General features: G+C 42.8%; 1 protein-coding gene across 1 annotated transcript in view; it reads right to left on the bottom strand.

The window, feature by feature from the left end:
• The window catches only part of ERGIC1 (endoplasmic reticulum-golgi intermediate compartment 1), a 74807-nt gene that overhangs the window by 48570 nt on the left and 12270 nt on the right, over positions 1-13967 (bottom strand). The window contains exon 2 of the mRNA XM_083721263.1: positions 1551-1612. Within this exon, the coding sequence (XP_083577389.1) occupies positions 1551-1612 (62 nt within the window). The remainder of the gene's footprint in view (positions 1-1550; positions 1613-13967) is intronic.

Below are 13967 nucleotides of genomic sequence, written 5' to 3'. Positions count from 1 at the left end.
CTCTCATCTGTGCAGAAGGGAACAGTGAAATTACTTTGCATGCAATAAAAAGGGTTGTCATATCAGCAACCCAAGGTTGGATTAACCACTGCTGACCAATAGTGACTATGGGGCACTGATTTAGAGTCCTGCAGCCCAGGGGCCCTTAAATGGCAGCACTACATGAGCAACAGCCTCTCCTTTCCCCCCTTTTCCTTTTAAACATTTCACAAAACAGTTGCACTCTCGAGGAGTAAAATTCCAGGCAATCATGTTCACTAGTGCTATCTGGCACTCTGGAAAATAAAGGTGGTCAGCGCAACTGTCTTGAACTTTGCACCTGCTCCGTAAAAAAAATGAGAGGAAAACAAAACAGCCAAGATGTTGCAGCAACTATTGTGGTTGCCATCACAGCACCACTGCTGCCAACACTGCAGACGTCCCTTGTGGGGGTTGGGTTGGTTTGTTGGGGGGGCTGGCTGCAGAAGTAAAATAGGGATCTGTATGCTCCTTTCCTGTCACCTTAATCAGTTTGGAGGGTCTCACGACAACTAGCACTTATCACGGCTAACAGTTCTGGAATTTGTCTTCCTAACCACAGCATAGACAAGGTATGTGAAGCAGTAACTCAAGTAATGTTCTTCTCCTAAACCATATGATACATATGAAAAGTTGTAGTATGGTGAAAGCAGCAATCTAAATTTTAGAGGAGGAAAGGGAGGAAAGGGAGCAGACAGTGACATTCTAACGTAAAATGGCCTGTCACCACTAAATATTTGGTAGAACGTCTCATCTTCTGTCAAGTGACTCTTCTATGCTATTTCATATCGCTTCCTTAATGATTCAGCATTACTAAGTTCTAGGGATGTGATTCTGTCTGCATCAGCAAGGATATACAGGGCTAATGAACCCAACTAGGGGAGTAAGTAAACTTGGGGTTCACCTACACAGTTAAAGGAAACAGGTGTGTAACAGGAAAGCAATAATAGGCATCTAATTACAGGCTTGGCAGGATCAGCTCAATGTGTATACTGATACATGCAACATGCTTACTAGCAATGATGGTGTGAAATTGCATTACTCAGCCAATAATATTTAACCTTGCAAAGAAGGAAGGAGACGAGGTCCCAAGAAAAGAGGGTGTCAGTCCCAAACCATGCAATCTGCTGACAAAGGCTGGGGACAAAAAAGGGACTCTGACTGTCACTTTCTAGCTATAAACAGCAATATGGCTTTTGTTACACAGCCTTCTACCTTGAGTTTAATTTTCGGGGTGGGAGGAACTTAGTTGCTTTCACCCCAGCATCCAAAATACTTTCCAAAGGCCGCCCAACATGGCACGATTCAGAAGGGTCTCCCAGGTCTGAGACCAATATACTGCCTGGGTGTCCATGCTGGCTCTTCCAGTTATCTTATTCGCCATTCAGTACAAAATCACAGCAAGCTTTTCTGTTACAAATCTGCTGAATTATGGTAATGACCTCTAGAGGGGAAATCATACTGTTTAAATCAAGGAGCAAAAAGGAACCGAGCAGAGATTTGCAAAGGCAAATGCACACACGGATACTTACTAATTGCTCCTGTAAAGGTTGGCTGCGTAAGGTCTTTTGGCACCTTCCTGTAGATGTCAAGCCTGGAAAAACACACATACAAAAATGCTATAAAACAGGTGGAGCATTTCACTATACACAGTCAACAGAGCTGAATGATGCTTAGAATTTTTCCATTAAGTTTTCCAACAACATCATTTCTCATTTTACACCAGAGTGCAAAAAACATCTTTTCACTCAGTTATGTAAGTGAACTAGTTTGCAATTACTACTAGCTGAAGTTTGACAGGAAGGAAACTGAGGGAGGGAGAAGGAGAATTCCTATTCTTTCCCCTGTGTCTCACTCTCAACCCTGACTAAACGGAGGAGACCTGACAATCAATCCCTCTGGTCTATAGGCTGTGTAATAATCTACCTACCCAGGAAGCTCCTATGAAATGTAAGTGTAGCTCTTTGGTTGCTTCTAGGAAGAATTTCAAGCTGAAATGGTAGTCAGTGGATGCTATTATCCTCTACTGTTCCAAATGGGTCTTGTATATTTTCTTGTTCTGCTGTTTTTAGCAGTATTTTATCCATTGCAAGCCACAGAAATTGATCTATAAACATTGTAACAGTATGGAAGTGGAATGGACAGCTGGAGATAGCTTACTCAATTCATGTTGGTTCCAAACACAGGATCCCATTTTTAGGTGTTAAAAGAGAGCCCTGCATCTGAAATCACTTCGGTGTGAAGAGTTTAATCAGATTGGAAAAAAGAATCACTTTCAGCCTTCTAGCATGACACAATTGTATGCGTGTGTGGTTCCTTACAAACATATCAAACACACACCAGAGAGACACGAGGACTTTACCACCTCAACAAAGCCTGTAGCATCTGACATTTTCAGAGCTATACATATTTTACAGCCTGATTCATCTTTCCCCTCATTTATAATATTCCTGAACAAAATGGCCCATTTATGGACCCGCAGCTTCCCTGGGAACATCTGGAAAGCACTGTTTACATTCTTTCCACACAGACCACAGCAACAGCAGCATATGATAAAGAGCCCCATAGCAGCTCATGACATCATGGCCTCACAGGCAGAGGAAATAGCTAAACTTCCTGCTCACAGCCCATTAAAACCTCAGCACTGGCGTCGTCTCACTGAAATGACAATAATGCCTTGGCAAACTTGGCAAGGAAGCCAGGAGGAGAAAGAGAGGGGCTTTGGCGTGTAACTAAATAATTGGAAACAGGAAATAGCTCCAGGCTGAAGGCTGTAAAAATAACACTATGTGGATACTATAAAAGGAAGTGTGTTCTTGGAGGGAGAGTACTGCAAGATTTTAAAATGTGTTGTCAACATTTCGGGGTTGGGGTGGTTTAATGAGAAGGATGATGTCTTCTCTGGAAATAAGGAAGTTTCTTCTCAGAACTTTTTATTTAAATCGTCTTAAATGACTATCATCTGTGGAATGTCACTGGCAGGGCAGTGGAGGGGAAAACAGATTTAAGGGGGCAAAGACATTATGTTACATGTATTAAGAGAATTCATATATTTATAAAGGATTTTTTAAAAAAAAAAAAAAAAAAAGTAATTAAGTTGACCAGTGGTCTATCTACTTATCTCCACAAGATGCTTGCCAGTCAAGACACTACTGTACTATTTGGGGCCTACATGGCAAATGTGGCAAGCTAGAAACACCTGCCAGCTATATAGCAATATATTTCTGTGGCGCTGTGGGTTAAAGCCTCAGCGCCTAGGGCTTGCTGATCGAAAGGTCGGCGGTTCGAATCCCTGCGGCGGGGTGCGCTCCCGCTGCCCGGTCCCAGCGCCTGCCAACCTAGCAGTTCGAAAGCACCTCCGGGTGCAAGTAGATAAATAGGGACCGCTTACCAGCGGGAAGGTAAACGGCGTTTCTGTGTGCGGCTCTGGCTCGCCAGAGCAGCGATGTCACGCTGGCCACGTGACCCGGAAGTGTCTCTGGACAGCGCTGGCCCCTGGCCTCTTGAGTGAGATGGGCGCACAACCCCAGAGTCTGTCAAGACTGGCCCGTACGGGCAGGGGTACCTTTACCTTTACTAGAAACACCTGCCAGCTATATAGCAATATATTTCTCCTTTTCTTTCACCCTTTTCAGTACAACTGCATTATAAACAGCAGTGTTACCATTTGACATTATTTGTCCTGGGGAAAGTGCTCTTCAATTTCCTCTGCATATGACCCCAGGGAGCACCTAAAACCCATTAGAGCAGGAGTATCTAACCTGTGGCCCTCCAGGTGCTGTTGAACTCCAAATCCCATAGTCCTGCTAGTCAGCCATGCTGTTTGTGCTGGAAGCTTACCACTTGGGAAGAAAACCAGCATTGATATTGAGAAAGAACTGACACCTTGCGGAGGGGCGAATCTGTGACAATCATGGTCAGAGCTGAGAATCAAACTTTTTAAGACTAATACCCTCATCATTATTCTAACCTAGTGCAACTCTCAAACTTTGCACCAAGGAATACTCATCTGCCACAAAGAAATAAATTTGTGAAATAATTTTGCTGGATGCTATGAACTCAAAGCAGCCATTCACAGCGGACAGTGCCTGCTGGGAGCCTGCATGACTCATTGCTCTGGCCTTGCCTCCTTCTAATTAGCCGCCACAGAGACCAGGCAACTCTACTGAGTCCCACTATCTGCCTGATCACATCAGATCATGACAGAACTCCCCAACGGAGGCTGCTTTATGCAATGTTGCATGCGTTACTGCTCTGGCTCTGCCACCTTCTAATCAGAAAAAAAATGCCCAGGACAGGGGCTCAGGCAGAAAGAAAGGTAATTGATTCCTCTGAAATCAAGTATATCTTAATCTTAAAATCTACCCTTGGCAAGTGCAACAAAAGGTGGCATTGTTGAAAGCTTCTATTCATGGTTCCAGCCAGCCAGATATGCCCTTTTTCCAGGATACGCCATTCCCTTCTGCTTTGACCAGTTTTTAGTTCCCTCACCCCTCCCAACAGTCATCCTACTGTGTCCACTGTTTTTATATTCTATGGGTCCTCTCCCCCCATCTACAGATTCTTTTTGTACTTCTGCAAACCTTGGGGTCAGATCTGTGCTTGGGCTGCTAGCAAACACCTCAGCTTGCTAAATCTGGTAGAATGCTGCAGTGCGATCAGCAACATGCCTTTCAAAGATGTACATGGCTACCACCTCTTAAGGAAAGTGATGCACAACCCGCTCACTAGGGCATACCTCCACCACAGAGGTAGGAGAGCAACAGAGGCAAGGGTAGCAGCTTTCAGAAATGAAAGGGGCGCGGGTTTGTGCGATGCCACACAGTCGAAGCATTCTGAGCACAGCCTGCCACTTAATTGCCTCTCAGGGTCGTTTTTCTCTCCATACACAAGTGAATCATTCTGGTGGTGAGTCACTGAAGAGAAATGAAATTCCTTAGCCACCTACACTCCACAAGTTCTCAAACAAAGCTGAGGTGTGTGTTCAGGGGGGTGGACAGGGATGGAGATGGGGAAAAAATTTAACAGATAAATTTACAAAAATGTGCAGTTGTTCGCTGAACTACGGGAGAGGAAAAGTTTTCACTGCGGTATATTCAGTCTATTAGTTTGAACCACAGGTTTCCTCTACCCACAACCTCAATCACACTGTGTTATATTGCACAAAGCACTCTAGAACTGAGAGGCACTTCAGGTATAGGCAAAATATTGTTAAACACAGAAACCAAACAGATGAAAAAAGTGAACAAAGAACAAGTTGAATCCACAGCTATTATTTTTTAAACAACCAGGGATAAGAACTGGATGTTTGGATTTGTTCTGTTGTTATTCTTTTTGCATGGAGTGGACGGGCATTGGAAGAAAGCCCCAATTTCTAACAAAGGAAGCCTTTCTTCCAGTGCAGATAGCAGGTGTAGAGGCCGAGATCCAGATCAGAATCACAGCAGGAAGCAAAGGGTTAACATCTCCCTACTCCCCAGAGTCCTAATATGGTTCATGAGCCTCCCAAGTCTGCTATGTACTTTTTTAAACTATTTAAACAAGTGTGTGAATGGCATCTCATCTAGTTTGGCCCTTACAGTATGTAAGAGATGGAATATACAGTCAGAGCAAAGCACATTTCCTCTTCCACAACTGTCCAGGCTAAGGATAAAAAATTCAGGTGTAAATTAGCTGACACCCATTTACAACATGCCCACTTAGGGCTAGTTCTCACATGCAACGGATGAGGAGACAAGCACTATGTTTGGGCAGTAGGAGGTGGGAGAAACAATCAGTCCAATTCTCCTGGCAGGATTACATGATGCTCCCCCACAGAAAAAATGAACAGCAACAAATGACCCATTGAGTTTTCAGGCAGTTGCTTTAAGGGGGGGGGGGCACAGGTGGGTTGGGAGGGAGTTAAGGACCTACAAACTTTGGGGTTTTCCCAAATCTGCTCACACCTCTGTTGTTTATAGGTGGTGGGAGGCATATAAGCATGGGAAGGCAGGAGGCTTCAATTATGTGTAACAGTCTTGAAAATAGTTGCACACGCCATCACTTCAGAGACTGACTCTGAAGTCAATAAATCAGTTATGCAGCAGCATAGTCCATACATCAGTAGAATCGCCAAACGGTTCCAAGATGAAAACACCAGGAATATTCAACCTACCTAAGCCAAATTAGACAATGAATATATTGTTATATCTGGGTATACAGACCACATCCTAACAAAACAAAAAAGCCCTGTTAAGAGAGCATGGTTGCCTGGCACCAGCAGAAGTAAAAGGCACTTGAGAGGCAGCCTTATCCATTTTCCCCAGTAGATCGCTGCAGTCTGCAGAAGAATTTCTCCTGCAACTTCCAAAGGTCTCAAAAGCCTCTCCTGCAGTACCTCACAGCAGGGCTTTTTAGTGTGGCTGCCCCTGTTCTGTGAAACAGATATGACGGAAGCTCACTATCTGCCATTTCCAGAAATGGCTGAAGGTATTTTTGTTCAGAAAGGCTTTGCCAGCTGGATAAATGGATCTTTACCTCATGCCCACTTGTTAGGGTTGTAGACTTGTTTTAAATGTGTCTGTGTTTTTAACTGTTTTTAATCATTTTATATGTAGCTAACCTTCAGACAGTGGTTTAGGAAGTAAAGAATAAAATTGATAATAATAATAATGATGATGATGGGCAAGCATGACACTATGAGAGAACGAAGCAGAACTTTATATAAGTGAACAACATCAAGTCTGAAACTAATTCAAAACATTCTGTTCAGGAAATCTATTCAAATTTGGGGGCCAATACACTGAACCAGTTCTTTACAGGAACCACTGAATGGAACCAGAAGAGAAATACCAATGCTTATGCATTTGAAGGTCATTGCAATCTGATCTGACAAGAATTTTTCAATCCTAGCCTCTAGCCTCAAATATACAGTGGTACCTTGCATACATTTTGGTTTACAAACACATCAAACCAGGAAGTGCGTGTCCCGGTTTGGAACATTTTTTTTATTACAACTCATTATTATTATTTTTTGGATTATGAACAAAAAAATTTTGGAGGCCCCATTGGCGAAAGTGCGCCTTGGGTTACAACCTGTTTTGGTTTACAAACGGACCTCCGGAACAGATTATGGTTGTAAACCAAGGTACCACTGTACTGGCTAAAAGAAGGATTGCCCCGCCCTCGCCTTCTGGAAATTTCTATAACTTAAAGATATTTCATTCACAGGGAGATGAAGTAGAGAAATAGGACTGCTACATTTTCTGAAAAGGCTCACAAAAAGACTACATTTTTTCCACACTGCAAATCCAGTTATGTACCTAGAAAGCAAAATACTGGTGCCCAACATTCCGGGTGTTAATGTGTTTAAACTGCATACTCCAGAATGCCCAGTAAAGCCACACTAGGAGACTGTTTCGGCCAAAGGATGCATTTATTGCCAGCACTGGGGTGGGGGGTGGGGGGAGGAGGGAGAATATGCACAAACAAGGGGCATACTTTGGTCAATAAGACATCTGAACTGGTTCAGTTTAGGCCCATGTCCGCATGACAAATGGCACTAAGTTAACCATAACTGGGTTAAAAAAACAGCTGCCTGGGACAACATTAAATGTGTGTGTAATCTCATCTCACAGAAGATTACACTACATGATGCCTGAAAGAAGACTGATTTTTAATTTAAAGATGCTTAATTAAAATATACCACACACAATTAAAGATATTCAATTGAATGAGCAGGAGTCAACGAGACCCCCAACTCTCTGCAGCAGATTTTGGGGGTATGCAGGGGGCTGCAAGGGGAGGAAAAGAAGGAGAAGTCTGCTTCTACAAGCAGACCAACATGGTTGAGTGTCACTCTGAAAATTGTTTTTTTGTTTAAAAATCTGACAAGTGTTGACAAATGAAATAATTTGCGTTTAACACTGCTTGGTGAATAGTCAATACAACTATTATACATTGTTATTATACATACATTTATCCTTTAACATAATCACAACTACCTGAATTTATTGCATTTCACTTTGCCTCTGACCTCACAGCTAACATATTTATTTCCCAGCACCAGGGACAGGAAAGCTGTGACTCTCCAGACTATTACGGCCATCATCCTGGACCGTGGGCCATGCTGGCTAGGGCTGATGGGAGTTGGGAGCCCCAGAGATTCTCCACCCCATCCATCTGATAACATTCCACATATCTGATGAAGTGGCTCTAATCCACAAAAACGTCAGAAGACTTTTATGATGCACTGTTATTAATGCTAAATTCTCTCATCCTTCAGCAACTGATATGGCGCTCTCTCTCTCTCTCTCTCTCTCTCTCTCTCTCTCTCTCTCTTACACACACACACACACACACACACACACACAACACACCTCATTACAGAAGAAAATACGACTTTGCCAGCTCCTGAATAAAAAATAGGAACTGAGTCACTCAGTCATTTGCTCTGCGGATACCTTTCTGCAGTGCACCTGCTCTCAACATAATGTAGTGTGGGTTGATATGGAGGAGGTTTGATATGGGTGAATGGGTGAATGGCCCTGCATTGTGCCATATGTTTGGGGGGGGGCTGCCTATTGAACATTGTCAATTCGGAGCCTCTGGTTCTATTAAAAGATCCTTTCAAACACAGTAAATTATGCCCTTCAGTGATTTTTAGCTTATTAAGAAAGCTAAAACTGAAGCCAAGCATTCATTTTTCACACTATATAAGGCCAACCAGTTGAAGACACTGGAAAATGAAGTTAAAATAGCAAGATGCATAAAAAGGGCATTCTCTGTAGCCGTATGACGGTATAGGAATAGGAAGGACTGGATATAGAGAGCTTCTTGTTGCTATTTTTTAAATAGCAGTTCCTAAAAGGCTATTCTACTACAGGCCAAAATAAATAAATAAACTTTTGACCTTTCAGCTTCATTATCTATACTAGCTCACCATGTAACAATGCTTTTGGAAAGGATATTGGGAGGTACCTGCAAACGTCCTTCCTCCAATGTCAATATCTTTAGTTATGAAAACTAATAAAAGTTCTCATGATATATCTGAGAATATACGCAGGAAAGGCCAATGCTTTTACAAATTCAATCTCACAGCTATTTTCTTTACCCAACACACAAATCCAGGGGTGGAAATGAAGGGAAGTAGGAGAGAATCCATACAGGGAAGTCAAGACTGTAGCACATGGTGCATGCAGAAATCCACATGCTTAGTTCACAAAATAAGGGATTCTGATCTGGGAATTTGCACCATTTGACCTGCAGATCTATCCCCCACCCCAAAATCCCAACTATAGGACTCTAGTTACTCCATAGTTAGTCCAGTTATAGGCCTCTGCACATATTCAAGGGCATTCACTGTTTTCCAATTTATTCTGATGAAACGGGTATAGAACTGGATCCAGAAACAGGATTGTCAATCACACAATGATACAACAATGCCAGGTGACTCATTTTCCTTTAGCTACACAGTTTGAAATCAAACTGTTGTGGTCAAAGGCACAACTCTTTGCAAGCACCAATGATAAGATCATTATCTATACTTGCAAAGTAAGGGAGCACCCAAAAGGCACCATCAACAAAGAAGGCCTGCTTGCACAGGAACAATCTGGAACTCATTTTAAGCTCCTAGTTGTTCCTTTGGAGCCATACCCTTACCTGCCTTGCACCTGACACCACATATGTCAGGTGCAGGGCAAGTTGGCAAAGGGGAGGTGGGGTTTTTTTTTTGGGGGGGGGCTTATATTGGAACTAGTTAGGCCAATGGAACAGGAGGTTCCTCACCCCTGAGCTAAGCCACAGCACTGAAAACAGGTTCCGAGGCTAAGCAAATTAAACCCACCCAACCCTTCAATACCTTTTAGGAAAGGACAACATTTAATCACACCCATCAAGCATGTTGAGAAGCGTATTATTTAATAACGAGCGAGTTCCAACTTTTCCTTGGGTCACTGCTCTGAAACAATGACCACAGGATAATTTATCTTTGCTTCTTTAGTAATGCTAGGTCACAGGCACTCAAATCCTAAACAGTTAGAACAGCCAGAAACAATACCATGGGCCTGGCAAGAGCACCACGTTCTCTCAGAGAGATGGCTAGATTACTCAAGCTTAAAATAAAACCATAAAAGGTTCCTCTCCTATGCACTCTACAGAAGGTAACATCAATCAACCTTTTACCCCATGGTGGCTGCTAGCACTCTTACTGGATGGATTTGCAAGGTAGCATGGCCATAATTAATTTGCCCTGCCGTGCAGCTAGATGCACCAAACAGCTCTGTATGTAGTTGCATGCATGATCTGTAAATGTACCTGTAGCCTTAGTGGAAGCTACCAAGCTTGGAACTTCCCTTTGGATGACTTGGATCAGAGACGTGTTTTTTTTTCTAGAGGCTGCAGGTGCCAATCCCAGGTGAGAAAAGGCTGACTAGATGTGCAACATCTATGCACCTCTCTAGTAGACGTGCTGCTGTCAACTCTACTCACGTTGCTGTTCAAGGACTCTTATCGTTCTGTGCGGCCACTCAAGAGTCTGTGCTGTCACTTGGTCCTATCATTTGCCAGAGCTTCCCACTCACTGGATATCAAAGTATCTTAAATTATGTTTACAAAGGAATCTTTTCATCCATCTTGGATCTTATGCCCCTTTCCAAGCTAGTGTGCGCTCTCTGTTGAGAAGAGCCAGGAAGCTTGGTTGGCTGGACTTAGCACAGGTAATGTCTACCTGGTGACCCTGTAGTGCCAGGAAATGCCAAGAATGCAGAATGAAAAGTGATGGTAATGAGTATTGGCAATTACCAACTAAAAGCTGCTTGTTAATACCACAATATAGCAGGGATAGGAGAGCAGACCCTTGGAAGAGCAACACCTTTGTCTTAACTCACCGATAACCTAACATTATTGCAAGAACTGAATGGTCCTCCCTGAGCTGCCATCAGATATCTTTTTCTGGCTCCCATTAGACAGCCTACTGAATAGCCTCTTAAAAGTCCAATACCTTATAATGTTTGCTTCTGAGGTTGCATTTGACCTCACTGCAGACACAGGAATGGTCACTTGGCTCATGAGGTCATTCTGACATTAAAAGCATATATTGGTCATAGGCCAATGAGGTTATTTTCTTCCCACCATCACTGAACTCTTCTTATGGGCGGGGGGACAGGGCACAGCCAAGTCCATCAATCCTCTCTAGGAAGTGAGATGAGTTACAGGCAAGACCAACTAACCTGTGTTGTGCTGGTCTAGCTTCCTCCAGAGTTCCAATATGGATGTTCAGTTTGTGTAACTGATTCCCCAATACTTCAATCACTTGAAGGCCTTGACATTCTAGCTTCCAAATTTAAAACTTTTGCAGGTTTGAAATAGTTTTCCGAGGAGCCACCAGATGATAATTACTCATCTCCTCCCAAATAGAGCAGTGGGGAGCCCTCCTTAATTTTAACTCCCCGCCCCCAGCACACACTAAAAGTGCAACATTTGTTATTCAGATTACACAGAACACACAAAGTTATTTATTATCTTAAAATATTCCCTTTATTTTTTCACACATTCCCAAGATGACTTTCTAAAGTGAGTCATACAGGAGAAATCAAACTGTGGCATCAGCTACAGCAAAAAAACCCATTTACAAGCAGAAGCCTACTTGGATAGCTTCTGTCTTACGACTTAGCACTTAATTATTGTTACAAACAATGTGCAACAGCACAATGACCAATATTAAGAAAGAAGAAGTTGCTGTTCTAGGTTTAAAGGAGCAAGATAATTTCACAGTTTTACAGAATCCACTGCCACTTTTTCTATTTCAGACCTTCACACAAAAGCCAACAAAATTGGATAACAAATCCTGCTTAGTGTGTCTGTAGTTGTGCTTTTATGTGCTTGCTTGCTTGATTAATTGATTGACAGATTGTTCTTGTTGTTTAGAATCAAACAGAAGCAGGCCACATAATTCAGCCAACCCCTTCCACATCCTAGTCCAAAGGAATGAAGGAAAAGGGGCGGAGTGGGTTAAAAAGTCACAGTTCATTTTTAAAATCATGTGCTGAGTACAGAAGAAGAAAAAAGGACAAAAACAACAGGGAGCATTGCTACTTTAAAAATTTAACAAATTTTATTTATGCCACCTGGTGCCGTCTAGTCCATGGAAGATTATGCCATAATAAGCATGTTAGCCTTTTAAGCTGCCACAAGACACTTTGTGATTTTTGCCACCCAAGACTAACACTTCTGGAATAAGGTGCAGAAAAATCATTTCAAGATTTTTTGAAGGTTTAAAAGGACTTATGGCATCACATAGGCCGAGAGGAGGGGGGGGGGAGAATATTTTATTCCAAATTGCCCTGTCACACTTTTTTATATAATGCTGCTCTGCCAGGTTTTTTTGTGTAGACCATGATGGGTCAGAATTTGCGGAAGATGCCAACATCTTTCACACTGCTGTTTCATTTCCTTTTAAAAGAGTGACATTTAAAACATATTTTTCTTCAACTGAAGGGAAGAGTTTTTTAGGAGTTCTAGAAACTGTCCAATTCCATTGGCCAATTATATCTAATCCAATACACCTAAGGAAAAAGATGGAGAAGGGCCACAGTTCAGTGGTAAACTGTATGTTTTGTATACAGAAGACCCCAGGTTCAACCCACATCATCTTAGGGAAGTTTTCAATGTGTGATGTTTTATTCCGTTTTTCATCTGTTGGCAGTCACCCAGAGTGGCTGGAGAAACCCAGTCAGATGGGTGGGGTAGAAATAAATTATCATCATTATCATCATCATCTTCAGAGAGTTGAGAAAAATGCCTGAAGGCCTGAGAGCCACAGCCAGTTTGTGTAGACAGGATGGCACAAGAGTCTGAGCACGATGGACCACTGATTCGACAGTATAAAGAGTTTCCAATGAGATAGACATTTTGGATTTTCTAGCTTTATTGCATTTATATCCCACCTGTACTCCAAGGAGCTCTGTGTGGCGTACATAGTTCTCTTCTCCCCATTTTATGCTTAAAAAACTCATTGTGTGTCAAGTTAGGCTGAGAGCGAGTAATTGTCCCAGTGAGCTTCATGGCTGAGTGGGGATTTGAACCTTGGTCTCCCAGGTCCTAATCCAGCACTCTAACCACTACACTACACTGTCACATAGAGCTACAACTCAAAAAGCCAGAACATAAGGGCCAAAGTACTCTTTCATGGTGCTCTGCATTGTGAAGCACATTCCAATGTTGCTTATCACACGGGTAATTACAGGCACAGTTGTAGGCCCCTCTCCTCCTCACCTTGCCAGTACTATGCAAAAACAACAGAATCATTTATATTTTGTACAAATAATTGTATTTATACACTATAATAATACTGCTTGAAATAACAAATGTAACCAAAAACAAAGTAGAGGAGGCAGCTTTAATGAAATACTTCATTATGCAGCAGGACTCCATTACTTTATAGCTGTAGAGTGAAGGGAAAGAGCCACAGGGGACACAAATACTCTCCCTGTTCTCTTTACCGCATCTTGCTCACTTAGTTCATTTTGTGTGGGTGGGAGCATAGAGCACAACGCCGCAGAACTCCACCACAGAATTGTGACGACTTGTGGACAATGCAGCACAGCAACAGGAATACTCTCCCAAAACAGCAAGCCAAAAGTTCCCGTCAGTTACCACAAATACCAGGGCCAGGCCAAAACATTTTGCTGCCTGAGGCAGAAGACAAGATGGTGCCCTGAGGCCCAGCCCTCCATTTCATGCACAGAAGCTGAATGGACTGGCAGTTGAATCTTACGTCAACACTGGCAACGGTATGGCATCCTTCAGTGCGCCTGAGGGAAGTAGGCTCGTTCAGGCCTGTGGCACTGATCTCTGACAGAGAGGAATCGCCAGGAGCTCAAGAGGTGAGGCAAAGGGGCTGTGGCTGCTGCCAATCCCAGCATCTACTTCCTGAGATGAATTGCTTCTAGTGGACTGGCCAGTCCTGCCCA

The sequence above is a fragment of the Podarcis gaigeae genome, assembly GCF_964106915.1.
Source record: "Podarcis gaigeae genome assembly, chromosome: 2".
NCBI classification, from domain to species: domain Eukaryota; kingdom Metazoa; phylum Chordata; class Lepidosauria; order Squamata; family Lacertidae; genus Podarcis; species Podarcis gaigeae.
This window is presented reverse-complemented; position numbering and strand designations above follow the sequence as displayed.